This window comes from Corvus brachyrhynchos, unplaced genomic scaffold (genome assembly GCF_000691975.1).
Source record: "Corvus brachyrhynchos isolate BGI_N302 unplaced genomic scaffold, ASM69197v1 scaffold97, whole genome shotgun sequence".
Lineage (NCBI taxonomy): Eukaryota > Metazoa > Chordata > Aves > Passeriformes > Corvidae > Corvus > Corvus brachyrhynchos.
In genome coordinates this window covers 1,299,161-1,315,448 of record NW_008239758.1, presented here as the reverse complement: position 1 = coordinate 1,315,448, position 16,288 = coordinate 1,299,161, and the positions used below count along the sequence as shown (strand labels likewise).

General features: G+C 39.8%; 1 protein-coding gene across 1 annotated transcript in view; it reads left to right on the top strand.

Moving 5' to 3' along the window:
• SCG3 (secretogranin III) overlaps nt 1-14,184 on the top strand; it is a 27,597-nt gene extending 13,413 nt beyond the window's left edge. The window contains exons 7-10 of the mRNA XM_008640015.2: nt 3,911-3,994; nt 4,587-4,715; nt 6,685-6,765; nt 10,890-14,184. Of these exons, the coding sequence (XP_008638237.1) occupies nt 3,911-3,994; nt 4,587-4,715; nt 6,685-6,765; nt 10,890-11,008 (413 nt within the window). The 3' untranslated portion in view covers nt 11,009-14,184. The remainder of the gene's footprint in view (nt 1-3,910; nt 3,995-4,586; nt 4,716-6,684; nt 6,766-10,889) is intronic.
• Nucleotides 14,185-16,288: the final 2,104 nt, after the last annotated feature.

Here is a 16,288-nt window from a genome sequence, read left to right as displayed (position 1 = left end):
GAATAGTCCCAAGCAAATGCTGAGATGTCCAGAGATTTTTCACAGATGGAAAACACCCTTGCAAACTCTTAAGGATCATAAGGAGACAGAAAAGCCCTGGGAGAACTGTGTTTTTTTAATATCTGAAATATGTGCATCTCACACAAGAAGTCATCAGCACAAAGCTTTCCAGCTGAAGCAGTTGGAGTGTATGAACTCATTAAGTAAACTAATGTTTTAGTTAGTGTTAAAAGTGATGTCAGGTACCTTGATGATCCCTTTCCTCCTTTAATAAACACAGTCTTTTTATGCTGTATGAAAACAGAACAGCAAAGCAGGTCTTTCTGTGGAAGTTTAATGACATAGAATCTCAGCTTCAGTCAATTTGATGAGGGTAGAATGTGAAGCTGCCTCCCAGGTACAGGACAATTATGCAGAAGAAAAAACCCTTTGCAGGAAAATTTGTGAGAGTCTGGAAAACACCATGAATCAGTATATTGAGAAAGGTCCATTTCAGGCTTCCATTACAAATTCCATTAAATACTCAGATGGATACGTTAGTTTCTGCCTCTCTAATAAGAACAAAGTAATTTAATTTGTAATAGTTATTCACGTAGTATCTTTTCCCATTAATTTAGAGGGTGTTACCACAGTGCATTCTCCCAGACTAAAGATAAGCATTCTGGGTTTATGCAGTTCAGATTTTTGGATGCCCAACTTGAAGGACTTCAGAGTTTCAAAAGTGCTGGGAATTTGCATTTTCAGGTGGAATTAGGAGGATCTATCAGTGTGTAGGAACTGGGCCTGGACGTCTCAGGATGCCTACTCAAAACAGAAGCCCTCCTGCAGCATGAATGCTTCAGTGAGTCATCCCAGATCAAAGAGCAGGTTAGAAAGTGAGGCAAGGCAGAAACCAGATCTTGTGACTCCGGCTGTCTGGTTGGATGATGCGATTATCCTGCTCTGCGGAAAGCCGCCGCCGGGGCACTGACCTATTTACCAACGTAGGTCACTTCCATTAGCTCAGTAGTTATTGTTCTGTTGTTTTAATTAGTGCCATTTCAAATAAGTGGCCAGCTCTGTGGAAAGGTCAGTACCTTTCTAAGGTCTTCCTCTGTGCAAATTAGGTTGCTAAGGAAACGACACCGGAAAAGTAATCAATCCTTGTTAGACCTGCGCTAGGACATGCGGTTGCTTAGCTGCTGGCCAGGCACGGCTCACTCCAGAAGATGACTCACTCCATCAGTGTCACTGAGAGCAAACCCTGGCCAGCCCGGGCCTGGCCACACATGGCGAGTACAAGCATGTTTTGAAACAATACCAGCTGTTAAAGCATTAATTTTGAAGTGGAGCAAGGGCAATAAAACCTGTTCAGGAAGAACTGGGATTATCTGGTAATATTCTCTCCAGGGTACAAGTGTAGGTGCATCAGACAAGCCCCACAAACGTGGACTCTGTCACTCAGGAAATACGGCTGATTATAAATGTTCAGATCCGTGTTGATGGGCTATCCAGCCGGCAAGGTAACTCCACCACTTCTCCCATCAAATGTAGTGCTTGTTAGAAGGCCTGTCTTGGGAGTTTGTCCATATCCTTACTGACAAAACAAAGCTTTGAAAGTGAACACAGCACTTACCATATTCAATCTGGCTGTAGTGGCAAAGCTCAGGGCATCAGTGGTCAGCATTGCCTTGTTACACTTCATGGGGCTGGAAGGCAATTCTGTACTCACAAAGGAGTGATAGTGCATGAAATTGTTACCCAAATCAAAGGACTCAGAGGAACTGTACAATTCCTGATGCTATTTATAGAAGTTAATAAATAATGGAAGAATATAAATCCTGTTGCCTTCAGTAGCACATGCTGTGTGTGGATATGTGTACAACTTTTAAACACTACAATCTATCAACAGAACAAAAACTTTTGGAAATATCAGTATGCAGACATTTAAATCTAAAGATGTCCTGGCAGGTTGTAAATCTATCTTGTGGTGGAGTCTTTTTGTTTCCTGCTAATAGAACCTTACTGCCTAGATGCAGACACTTTTAAGGAAGAACATGAAAGGCACTTATGAATCAATGCACTTACAAATGTGTGATATTTGAAATTTTTAAATACTTTTAATTTTTAAAATACTATGTTGAGACTTAAAATTAAGCCTAATTTAATAGAATATGCTGGATTAAGCTCCAGAATCAGTGACATTTTTGCATTTGCATGAATTAGTGAAGGAGAACAATCTATTCACTTGAGTTTACAAAGGTTTTTTAAGTTTTTGATTGTGTAATCTTATCCTGAAAACTGTACCTCTTGCAACAGAGAAATCCTTATACTCCTCTTGAAATACTAGTATGGTACTGATTCAGGATAAAAACCAGAATGTTAAGATCAACTGAAAGACATGTTTACAGTCCTTTCAATAAGCTTTGGATCAAGTGATTAGTGATACCACCACTCTTAATTCTAGCTTGTTTTTTATTTCACCAGGATGTCTGATCCACTTGTAACACAGCCCAGACCTGTTTTGTTTAGGGCATATGGGGCAAGGTCAGAAATCACATTAAAGGGATATGTACCGAATGAAAATATTCACAAAAAAACCATGATGTGATGTAGAACTGAGAGGGTGCAGTCAGGCAGGGTGCCAAAAACTACTGCTTACATTTTAATTTTATGTAAATAACAAAATACAGAGGATGCAGGCAGACAGGATTATGTGATTTCTCATCAGATGGGAAGCATAATTGCTTCTGGTGATCTGCCACAAAGAGAAATATGCTTGCTAAAAAACTACCCCTTAGGTTGCAGTGCTCAGTATCTTTCTGATGGAAAAAAATTCTCCCAGCTGATAGATAGAATACTGGCCTTATGCAGAAAATACGAATTAAAATATTATTAGCCTTATTATATCTATTCTGCCACAGTTGCCACATCTCATGCTGAAAATTTCAGCTGTTAATAGAAAAGGAATTTTCACAAATTTTGAAACTTAAGTCTCTCAAAAATACCCACCAACAAGAGAATGTGTATGAAATTTTGAATCCATATTTAACTGACCCTTTAAAAAGCTGATAAAGGGAAGGAAAATTCTACACCATGTCCATAATATGACTGAGGAAATATGGCAGATTGTATGGGGATCCGTATTTTGAATATCTACCAAGTGTGGTATCAAAAGGACTTTCTTTCCCACATAAGCATACAATGTTTATATCTGAGACATCCATCTTTATGGAGAGGTGCTTTTACTTTCAAATTAGATGAATTCAGCCCTGAAATTTGCATAGAAATACATTTTCTGGTCTTCTAGAGCTATATACATGGCCACAGCTGTCTAGTTGGTTTTCAGGTAAATGCTTGACTTTAGTGACTTTAGAAAGTATTTGTTTTAATCTCTTCAATTTACATGTTTATTTCATCTAAATATAATTTAAAACCTTTTACTAGACTTCTTTTCTAATGAAACCATATAAAATCCAGACACATAGGCAGTTTGGGATAGTGTTTTCCCACCAGGATGAAGCACATATTTCATAGTCTTGTATTCTTTGTGAAGTTAATTAAAGCCTTTCATTGCTTTCATCAGAATAAATTGCTACAGATAGTTATCTGTATTTTGTGACTTACGTGACTGAAATATGGAGTATAGATGCACACTTTCACTGTCTTTATGCATGTTGGCTCTATTTGGTGCTCTTACTGTCATGACTCAGTTGTTAATTTTTTTAAATAAGATTGATCAATATTCCATAGAGTTGTTTGTTCTTTTATAATTGGCTCTGCATTAATTGTTCAGAGGCAAGGATGAAGGCTGTTCTTTTAGTTTTCTACTTACCAGTCAGACTGGTGTTGGGGACAATATAGTATAGATTCTGCATCTTATCCATTGAAGAATAACTGGGGTTTGGTTTTGTTTTGCCTTGATTTCTAGAAAACTTAGATACAATGATAGCTGAGCAGACAAAGAAGAAGCTTGAAAACCCTTCCACTAAAACCAGGACAAAACTAACAGCAGGTACTTATTCTCCAATTTTCTCTCCTGGAATAACACTTTTTTTTAACCTATTCAGTTAAAAGTTGCTTTAGCAAATTGCTGTAGCAGCCAGACTGCTTGTTAAAGCCACAGTCCCTCAAGGACCTGTAGCCACAGCTTGGTTATCTAAACACACAACAAGGGAGAAATTTTCACTTAATTGTCCAGTCTTTGAGAAGTCTTTTCCTTCACTGGAGTGCAGACATTACACATATACAAAAGCAAGCTGTATCAGTGCTTTTTAATACTTAAATAATAATGAAAACCCATTATTTGTCAACTTGGGATCTAGCGAATGCCAATTTCATATAACTTTTCTCTGCACAAAGAAATGTGCCTTTGCATTGCAGTCACCTGTATTCAGCTATTGTTTGTAGGAGCAGAAACAGGCATTCCTCTTTCCAGAGGTCTGGAGTAGAGGTGACCTTTAGAAACCTCTTTGAGACAGGCTCCAATGAGGCTCCTCCTCAACCATCATTCAAAATGCTTTACTTGCCAAAGATTGTATTGATGTGATTGAGAAATGTTCTTGGTACATTTGATACAAACTTGTTTGCTCTTGTTATTTCTTTAGACAAGAGTAGTGAAGAAGCAGACAGTACAAAGCAAGAAGCAGCTAAAATGGAAAAGGAATATGAAGTTTCGAAGGATTCTACAAAAGATGAAGGACAAAATGCAGCAGGAAACAGTGAAGAATCTGGAGGTACAGAATAGCCATTTCTTTTCCTACTATGTGTGCTCCAAGTGATTGGAGTCTTTTCCTCTCTTTGGTATTGATTTTCCATTGTGTTAGCATAAATATCTTCAGTCTATAGTCACTGGGAGTCAGCACACAACAGCTTGATTCAGAAGTGTACTTACCTACCAAGTTTTAAACATATGACACTATAGCCCTTGCTGAGCAGATATTCATAGAATTCATAGACCCCTTTAGAACAATATGAAATGCAGTTTGACACAGTGCAGAGAGATTTTGCTGCTTTGCATCTGTGGCTTTTCAGTGAAATCAGATGGCCAGAATATTCAACAATCAGAGCAGGCCCATCGAAAGCTGGTGCTGAAAGGCAGTGACACAATTTACATTGCCTACTGCCAGAGGTTAAAGGTTATCAGTAATTAATCTGTTTTACATAACTTTGAAAACATTACAGTAAGTTAGTGTCTCCCTAAGGAAACGTAGCACAGTAGTACAGTTACTTTTGTCATGCCTCAGCATGACATATAATGCCATGTGCTAACTTAGACTGTGCTGGCTGAAATCACCTGGGTGCAAATCAGCTACTCTATCTCAAAACAAATCTGCAGGGGACACTGTGCCTTCGTATGGTGCTGAACTCTTGGAAGAGAATGCTTGTTGGTGCAGAAACCTTTCAGTGAGTTCTTACGGCTAAGGGTCCAGCATAAGTTTTGTGTTTTGTAATCAGATGGTTAAACGAAATTGCTTCTTTTGCACCAGTGCTGTCTGATGCTCAAAAGTTTTGGAATGCAATGTTTTCACTCAGCCTGCTGAGTAGTGAATTGCAGAAGTCAGGACTGCAGTAGATTGTAGTCTGTCCATCACCTGGTTCAGCCCTGTGGGTAGTGCAGCCACTCACAGATGGAAGGTGGCTTTTTTTCCAGCAGCATAATTATTTGAACATGGAAGAGGGAGACAGCTCAAGTTGGCTGTCTGATTTCACAGTAAAGAAAAGTTATCTCAATACCCGTGGGAAGTGATAAATAACACATTTTGCTCGTCTCTTGAAGATTTGTCTTTTCAGTTTGCTTCAGGTTATTTTCCTTTATCTTCAGCCCAATAGCTTTTTAGAAATTTAAATTGGATCAGTATTTAGTTCTTTGTCTCATCATGCAATGCCCTTGCTCCTCCACAGACTAACTTATTATAAAGTTACTGCACTCCCAGCTCAAAAATGAGGGTAATATCTAATACTGTGTCTAATACTTACTAACAGGAGCAGACATGCATAGTTGGCAGTAGTAAGCTTCTACACACTAATCACACTAGGTTTTTATTCCTGACAAATGTAAGAACATTACATCAATAAAGCTCCAGCCAAGTTAAGAATTCAAAATCCATTAGCTGGAATATTTCCTTAGGGGCCTTATTAGGTAATCCTTGAACTAATTCTGTCCTGTGTGCTTTCTGGTCCAAAAATAGTCATCATTTTAAGATTTCAGTTGTAACAAGGACTTATCATGGTAATTTTAATACATCCTTTTTCTCAGTAAAATACTAACTATATTTCAAGTTGCCTTTCCAAAATACCACAATTTTAGGTTTGCTGTATGCTGCTAGTCCTACTATATGGAGGAGTTTTGACACTGAAAGCTCTCAGTCCTAATTAAGTCATTCCTTGCTCTCTCAACAGCTTCTTCTTTGCTGAACAATTGTGATGATCAAAAAGCTACAGGTTGTTTTTAATCCACATATGCAGTTTCTAAAGATCAAAAAAAGCCATGATCCTAAGTTTGTGTATGACTAATCTTGCACAGGCAACAGCTGCTAGCCATCTGTGGGAATTTTGCCTGACTAAGTTTGACAGGACTCAGGTTTTAAACAGAAACTAAGAATAGTTTTAATCTGCCTTCGCTGTGACCAACTTCACCCAGTTAAGCAAGCTGCATCAATCATTGATGTAAGTGCCTGATTTCTCTCTCATCCTTTCCTCCAGGGAAATCTGAGGCATACTTGGAAGCAATCAGGAAGAACATAGAATGGCTGAAAAAACACAATAAACAAGGTAACAAAGAAGGTATGAAGTAAAAGGCCTTGACATTGGGGTGGGCACCATATGCATTAAAAAGCAAGTAATTTATACTGTGTTGTATAACTTAATATTGTGTCATAACTTAAATAATAGTAATATGAAACTAACTGTGCTTGTCTAGATTACAGTGATCATTAGTGGTTTTAGAGTTAAATAATACAGGTCATGTAAAAGTTAAGCCAATGACCAGAAATAGTGAACAAAGGTAGATTAATGTAAACTGGGTCGAATGGCCACTGGCCACAAAACCCACAGAGACTGACCAGTGGGGAGTTAGTCATGGGCTGTCCACACAGTCATGGTGGTCTGCCTGTCACTAGGTAGCTGTGTCAGCTTTGCCTAGTGCTTCATTTCTCAGCTCATCATGTTGTTTAATTATCACTTTGTATGTGAGATGGATGCATTTGAAATGTCTGGGTGTGTCTAGAGAAGCTCGGTGCATCTGGCCAGCGTGCCTGCCCCAATAGCAACGAGTCTTGTCTCATAACCAGGAATAGTTGAGATACAAACTCTTGTCAGTAGCACGGGAATTGGATTGGATTGGATTGGATTGGATTGGATTGCAGCCCAAATCAACTCGAATGACTTGTAGCTCTCACATGCAAAGCTGTGTAGAAGGGAGCAGTGACTGAAGCAGCTGCACAGGGTTTGCTCACCAGCTGTCCCACCATTTGCCTCTTCCTTGGAGGCAGGGCTGTGTGAGAGCTGGCGGCAGCAGGATTTCTCGTTTATTTTCCAAAGATCTTTATTTATTCATACTGTTTTTTCCCTCAAGTTCTTACATAAAACCAGCTTACTATCCCTATTCTCTGCCATGGCTGTGTGTTCTGCCACCACCCTCTCTGGAAGTGAAGGTTCCTAGCCAGGGGATCCACCCCTGGGCTATGACTGGCGCCTGGCGAGAAGAATCCTTCTTGCACCAGCCAAGCAGAGGCTGATGTGAGATGAGATTAGCCCTGGGTAGTCAATCCATCCTCTCTGTCAGCTGAAGTGTGTATGAATTACATTTCAGAGATGAGCGCATGCCCACAGCCCAACACATTCATTTTCCTGTACAGAAACTGTAATAGGAAAGACTATAAAAAAAATTCCCATCTCTCAAATCGTTTGCACACAATGGCAGCCATGGCAGTTAGCAGCAGGCGTGCATATTTGCTCGAGAGTTTTCCTGCCAATTCTAATTAATGGTTCTGTTTAGCAATGTACTCATTATAGTAATTAGATCTCCATCATGTGTGATTATATCTCTGTATCACGCATACTGCCTGGGCAGCCCCTCGCTCCTCTTTGTAGTAATCTTTCTTCTGCACTGCTGCAGTCTGAAAATGGCTGGGACTGCAGATCAATAGCATTTTATCTGCCTGTGAATGCATTAAGATACACATTTCTGTGGAGATGGATTTTCATTTGTACTAAAATATCTTTATTGTCCTCTGGCAATGGAAACAGGCCTTAAAGTGAGTGTAAGTTATGACAAAATTAGAATAGTATTCTTACTGTTCTGATACATCATCTTTATTGTGCCTTTTCATACTCTTTATTTTTGTAAAATGCTAATTCAGTTCCCCTGGGATGATGTTAAAAGAAGTACAGTCAGGGTAAGCTTATCTAACCGTGAATGCATTGCAGTGTTTCTTCAGTGCAAGATTAGGTGGTGCTGGTGTGCTCATCAATCATTTCTCCACTTCCAGCTGGCACCTGGGAGCTGGCAGAAAAGCCATTCTCAAAGTAATTCATGTATTAAAATAGCCAGACTTTCCCAGCCCTACTCATGGATTGGTTTACTCACCAAATATCCTTGAAGAGGTTTAGATTTTCTTCAGGCAAATGTTTGTGGGTCCTCAACTTTGTATGAATTTCAGTAGATATTATTATTCATTCAATGACTAATAACCCTGGAAATGTTGATTTGCATTTCTGCAGTTTAAAAGTATCACTTGCCTATTAAGGAGGCTGGTAAGCTTGAGTGGCTGGGATGATTTAAAGATAAAAGCCTGGATTTTGGGCTGACTGCCTTTTGTGCCCTAAGTTTGTTTTGCCTATTTACAATCTACAGGCTCTGTGGGCCTGTCCTTGGTATCTCCCAGACCTGGCTTGAGGTTTGGAACCACTGCAGAACTGAGCATTTAACTGATACATGCAGAGAGCACGTGTGTGGATTGTTCAGCAAATACTTAGGTAGTTCAGACCTTTGTAACACTAACAGCAGCCATTTAGAAATGAAAGTCAATTCTGTCATTAATTTCAATGGCAAATGGCTTGATCTGAATATGCAAATAAGAGCTCACTTCATTTACTAGAGCTCTTTCACAGCTCCATGTAATGCTGCAGCTGTTGCAGTGAATATAAACCCAAAGCTGATTTTCCTAATTGCAATAGATTAGAAATAAGTATTAGAAATTGGCAGTTATCAATTTCTAGAAGAAAAATCAATTTAAATTGCTGTGAGATACACAAATTAGCCTGAATTGGATAATATCATAATGGTTGAAATCCCATACAGAATGTTTAGTAATTAAACCTTCATATCTCCACATAATAATCTCAGAGTTAGAAACAGTATTCTAGAAGTAAAATAAGAACAGAGATTTTAATGTGAAAAGTGGATATGAAATTAATTTAGTATTTGTTCTTCATTCATTTCCATTCTTTGGTATCTTTCCCTGGACACCCCCATTCTGTCAACATGAATGAAATCTCACATCCCAATTACGAAATTGCTCAGCACTATTTGTCCCTATTACTCACACAGGATGGAGAGACAAGCAGGTTACATTCTATTAAGTAATGACAGTAACAGACCAGACAAGAAATCCTGGCCTCAGTACAGCAAATGGCAAAACTCCTGCTAACTCAGATATGGAGAGGACACCTCTGCAGGAGTGGGGAGTGTTGAATATCAGTTTTCTGTATTACTCATTTGAAATTGCCTTATACTCTTATAAAAATGATTGCAAACATGAATTTGCTTCTTAATATCTTTCTATTTCTCTCCCGTTTTGGTTAATTTTTGAACCCTAAAAAACCACAAATTCATTATTGTCTATTTTGTTAAGAATGCACAGTTTGAAAGAAGGTTCTTCCATGCATTGCTGTGTGATGTTATACACTGGACATTGCAAAATCAGTTTTAATGTATTCTGAAGGCTCTGTCTGTGGAATAAGTAATTCATACTGAAAAATTCAGAATGTATTCATTCTTGTGAAAGATACTGATCACTTAACTTCGTATGAACCCTTAAAATATTGATATTCTTCTTCTGATTCTAACAAATTAAGCTTTACATTATGCAGCAAATTATGTAACTGAAACTTTATTGTGCTTATGTGTGAATATACTGAACCTGTTGCCAGAGTTACACAATAGGTTACCTTTTTATGTTATTTGAAAAATTGCTTTGCAGCAGAATTCTTGTCATGTAAAATAGTGATGTTTTTGAGCATAGGAAAAGTCTATTTAATGCATATGGTGTGAATCAGGCTGCATAGGTGCACTCCTCTACTGGAAAAGGAGGAAGGAGCTTTCAGATCTTTCAGATCTGTTGCAGGTTGACAGAGGAAGATTGTCAAAAACTGCCACTAACACAGAGTGCTCACTGCAGTATTTTTCAAACAGAATATTATGTTCTGTATCAAGGTAAATAATTGTATTATTTTGATCTATTTTCAGGGAGGGGCATTCATGAATTTTCACTACAGTGTTTGTAGTAGGTGGGAGTTTTACTGGAATTTCAATAGGAAATAGTACATTTAACACTTTCTTTTGATTCCATGACAGTTGTGAAAATAATAGGGCACAACAGCTTTTGCTGTGCAGACTAGAACACAGATCTCTGGACCAGAAAATATTCTTGCCTTGGCATTTGACAGCAATCAATCAAGAGCAAGAGATGATTATTCCTCTTAGATAATAAAAGCACCGTGATGTGTAAAAAGACTTTGTGCAGCTGTTTTGGGGTTTTTAATGTTTTCACAAGTTGCACTTAGAGAGAATTCTCTTCATGTTTGGTAAAGTGCTTTGGCTGGATAAACTTTACAATGACACTGGTTCTTAGGTGAAGCAGTATAATGGCAATGACTCATTGTGCAAATGAATTCTTGTTTTTCAGACTATGATCTTTCAAAGCTGAGAGATTTCATTGACCAGCAGGCTGATGCTTACGTGGACAAGGGCATCCTGGACAAGGAAGAGGCTGATGTAATTAAACGCATCTATGGCAGCCTGTAAAAAGTTAGTGACTGCCAAACATGTAGAAAGCTAGTCTAGTTTCCCCTGCTCCTGGCTCAGTGACTTATGATCTGTTAATTTGAGGATATCGTTAGAAATGCTCTGTTTACATGGTACTGACAGCTCCAGACAGAAATGAAGAGCTGTAGTGCTCCATTCACTTTCTGCATACTGTAATTTCCTATATTCACAAATCAACCCTAAACACTAAATTCTGACACTGAATTTCTATTTGATAAGGTAAATATTTCTGTAATGCTCTCTTTGATTTATTGTTTGTGCTTGGTTTACTTTTGTAGCTAAACCAATCATTTCTGATGGAAAATTCTTTTAATGCTACATTTTTTTGCTCTCACTCAACAAGCTTTCTATAGATGCAACTATGTAAAGGGCATTATTAGAAAATAGTTCATAGTTCTCTAAATAAACTATTTGAAAATAATTTACCTATTAAGGTTTTCATTAATCTTAATATTATTTTATATTCATTAACTTTGGGTTTAAATACTAATACTTTTTTTTTGATCCTTTTTTATTTCTCTGTGTAGTTGTCTGTAACTTGGACTGTAGTGTCCTTAGCTAACTGATAAATCTTTGACATTACAATTGCCTTTCATAGTACAGAGCTGTATTCTCTTCTTCAGCATGTGTGAACATTCTCTTTGGTGCACCATTTGATGGTTGTGCATGCATAATTAGTTGAATTCCTGATGTGAATATCCTGATAGCAAGTGTAAATAGCCATTGGTTTCTCTAAAGAAAAAAAAAAGAAATCAATTCAAGTCGTTTTGTATGGAAAGGGAAGCTTGCAGCTAGAGACATTTTTAGGAACATGAGCCCTGCTTTTCAGAAAGACTTAAAGAATGTGTTGTATCTTAGTATCTCTGAATATCAAGGCTGTGGTCTGATTACTGACCTCTGTTCTGTGCTGAGCAGTATTATCTTGGAGAACTACTTTTTTTTGGCCTACATATGCCAGCATTAGCCAAGAATTTGGCATTTCCCAAAGAATGGAAAAGGAAAACAAAAATGTCATCCTCATTCTTCTTCCTCAACTAACAGAGTTTTGGAAGAATGTTCATGGGGTCTTCTATCTTTAAGTGAATGGATAATTTTATGTATGAAGAACTCATGAAGTAAGATCAAAGGTAAAGAAACCTTTACAAAGGTAAATTTCAAAGAGTCCCAGAAGATACAAGGCCTTAGACCTATCACCTGCAGCAGTCAGTTGTGTAGAGGAACTCCAGAAAGCCCTGTACTCTTTACTTACAGATTCTTCATTCATAATTGAGGTTATCCCTTCTCTGATTTAAAAAAAACCCCCTCATGATATCTCTAAGATTGATACAGTTAAAAAGTGTTACCTGATGCAGAGGTTGGAATTTGCCTGCCAGGAATGGAGATACTGACTTACAGCACTGCCTGCACAGCACAGAGTTCTCTAAGTGTTAAATCACTCCGTGGGTCATTTCCTTCCTCACAGCTGGAGATTTGAGCAATGTTTCTCAGCCAACTGAAGTAAACTCTGGAATCCCTGCAAAGTGTAAATTGTCAACTGAGCATTATTGATAATCAGTCTTAAGTGAATGTGATAGCACTGAGGTGTAACAACACAACTCCTTGCAAACTGATGAAACATAAGCCAGTGAATGTTTTCTTGCCTCCACAAAATACATCACAGCCTGCTCATACACATCCTGATGTGAATCATTGAATTGCAGTATCAGTCACTAATGGTGATTTTTTTTTTCAGGTAAAAACTGTATCCAAAAATGTAATCAATCTAAGCTTCCTCTTTGAAACATAGTCCCTTAGAAACTCTACAGAAAAAAAAAATTAGGAAAAATGAATCCGTGTTATTTTAAATCAGTGTATTTGTTCTCATCTAAACCCTCTCATTTGTTTATTATTATTTGCTGATGCTCCCAAAGATCTGAATTTCTTTATGTCCCTATAGATCTCAGTTGCATTCTGCAACAGCTTGTGACTTCCTTTCTTATGTGACCATCACACAGGAAAAGGAAACTCCCAAGTTTGGATTTATGACAGAAATCAGGAGGATGGTAACTATAACCATGGACCTTTACAGCTGGGGAAGTGGTAGTGACCTAGGGTCTGCACTTGAAAAAACAAAAAAGGACAAATTTTCCTTCCCCAATGGTTTAAGAAAGACCCCAAATTTTCTTCTCCTGTCAAAATGATGAGTTGTATAATAATAATTCCAGTTTTCATTGGAAGTTAGTTTCTTGCTTTGGCCTCTCATGAGTCTGGTACTTAAGGGAAGATGTCATCAACTAGTGACCTGTGATTATGAACAGTACATGTCCACAAAAAGGCTGGTGGGATATTTGTTAACCTCTCAGTTTTGCAAATTTTATAGCTTGAACAGAGTATCAGTAACATAATTTAGGGGGGAAAAAAAAGTCCCAACAAGGGGTATGACGGGATTGTATTTCAGAGTATGCACATTCTTGGACCCATTCTGTGCTTACCCTGCTGCTGTGCATCCCTGGGGATACCCATGGAGATAATCAGAGCAGCCTGATGAGTAGCTGAGAACAGAGCAAGCCTCTGACAGATAGACCAGAAATCACAGCTACGGTTCCTCAAACTGAATTCACTTTCCATCCTGCCCAAGCCCACTAAACTTGTTATTTGAATGATTCAAAGACTGGTTCCATTGCTGGAACATGGAATGAACATCTCTCAGTACATCACACCTTTCAGAACCAGCCAGCAGCAGAGCACAGCCAGCCTGATGAATCACCCTGCATTCCTGAAGGGCTGTGACTTACTCGAAATAAAATCAAACTGAGTGACACAAGTTTCAACCTGTGCTACAGATCACTCCTTATTTTGCAGGGAACACTTGGAGCACATTAGGACTGGACATGCACTGCTGTGTGTTTAGCCATAACTAATAAATCATAATCTCAGTGCTTGCCTTCTTCCTGGCGAGAAAGGTATTTTCAACAACTGCACATCTCTGTTTCAAAACTGACAAAAATAGGTTTCTGTGTTGTTTCTATCTCTGCTGGATCCTTTGGAAATCCTTCACTCCTAAATTATCACTGAAAATGTAACAAGTACAATATATATGGTATTCACCTTTTGAGCTTTTCTAATAGACTATTGTTTCTGATACTGTACTTTATTAAACACTTTACTACAAGCTATATTAGTGTGCTGCTTTTGGCTGGGGTAGAGTTTGTTTTCTCCACAGTAGCCAGTATAGGTCTATGTTTTGGATCTGTGCTGGAAACACAAACGTGTTGATAACACAGAGACGTTTTAGTTTCTGGTGAGCAGAGCTTGCACAGAGCCAGCGCCTTTCCTGCTCCTCACCCCACCCCTGCGGAGGCTGGGGGTGCACAAGAAGCTGGGAGAGGACACAGGCAGGCCAGCTGATCCCAACCGAGCCAAGGGATGTCCCAGACCTTGGGGTGCCATGCTCGGTGTATAAAGCTGGGGAAGAAGGAGGAAGGGGGCGGGATGTTCAGAGGGACCATGTTTGTTTTCCCAAATAACCATTACTTATGATGGAGCCCTGCTGTCTTGGAGATGGCTGAGCACCTGCCTGCCCGTGGGAAGCGGTGAATGAATTCCTTGCTTTCGTCTCCTTTGCTTGCATGCTGAGCTTTTGCATTACCTATTAAACTGGCTTTATCTCAACCTGTGAGGCTTCTGGCCTTCAGCCTTGATGCTCTGCCCCATCCCTCTGTGGGAAGAGTGAGTGGCTGTGGGGCTGAGTTGGCAGCTGGGGTTAAACCACAAGAAGCAGTACAAGGCTGCTGTTGTGTGTCGAAGAGAATGCATCTTTTCTCTCCACTGCCCAGCTTTTTGAGGCTATCCTGCTCCACGGAGCAGCAGCAGCTCACCACAATGCAGGAAGGGGTGGTGTGCCACAGGGATGCCCTTCTGAGAATGGTAAATGCAGCTACAGCACCTGGTGGCTGACTTAGCTGGATTCACAGGGCTTTAGTAGCCTCCAGCCACATTGCAACTGAGTCCCAAAGGTAAACTTTTTATCAGGTATGTCCCACGTACTTCATTTAAAAAGATCCTTGCACAAGCCTGCCCAGGTTTTGACTTTTCAAGCTTTGACTGAAGAAATACATTAAAACAAAACTTCAAACATGCAGGTTCCTCACTACAAAATAGCTGCAAAACATGGAATTTTATCTGCTTCGCTTCAGCCCGACATGGCCCTATTCCAGCCCTAAACCACACCTTGCAGAATTGGTAAAAATACATAAACAAAGAATGAAACGACAAGTGTATGAAGAATAAAAGCAGAGTGGGAAGCAAAATATACATGGTAATGAATAAAAATACCACGAAGAGTGTCTGTGTGGCAGGAGAGGAGTAGGGACCTGCTCTGGAACAGCGGTGTGAGGCAGGGCTCTGGCAGCTGGGCTTTGTGCTGGGCAGTGGCAGCCCTGTGGGAGGACGCTTGTGTGGCACAGGTGGCTTGGGTGTCTCTGTGGGTTGTACACTCAGTGCCACGTTGTGTGCAGCTGTGGAGGGGTTTCCAGCGAGGGGAGCTCCCGGGGGTTATCAGGGGCCGGTATCTGCGTTGTTACCGGGTGTTACCCGCACTGTGCCCGCTGCTGCTGCCTCAGGGGACGGGTGGGCAGCCATGGGCTCTGGTGTGTTCAGGCTGCCAGAGCTGCTTCCTCCCCTGTGCTTCTGCATGGCTTTCTGTCAAGGAAAACAGGTGCAAATGCTGCTTGTCCTGCAGGTCCTGCAGCCCACAGGCACAGCCCTGCTCTCGGGAAGGCCTGAGTGAAAGGTGGCCAGCCCAGTCGAGGCAGAGCTGCAGTGCTCCTGTGCCACGGGTGCTTCTGACCTGCTCAGCAAAGCACCTTGGGCCTGGGTGTGCTGGAGCAACGGGGGTATCACAACAGCATGCCTTTGGTAGAAAAGGATTACATTTTTCTGTGGAATAATAAAATATAACTGGGCTTGAAGCTAGGGTTGCCTTTGGAAAAGTAGTTTGTTCTGGCTTTGTAATGTCCTACTGAAATTAAATGACAACAAGAGAAGTAATAATCGTGTAAGGAATAGATACACTCCCAATTTAAGAAGGAGACAAGACCTAAAACTAATTCACTAGTCCCTTCACGAGAATCAGTGCTTCCTGTTCTTCACTCTAAGCTTTTTCTGTTCTTGTTAATTTGTGTGCCACTGCAGACCTTCTCTTTAGGACAAGCTAGAGTTGATTTCAATGAGCCTGCTGGCTCTGAGTTCCTGCTAGCTCTAGGGAAATTGGAATTCCTG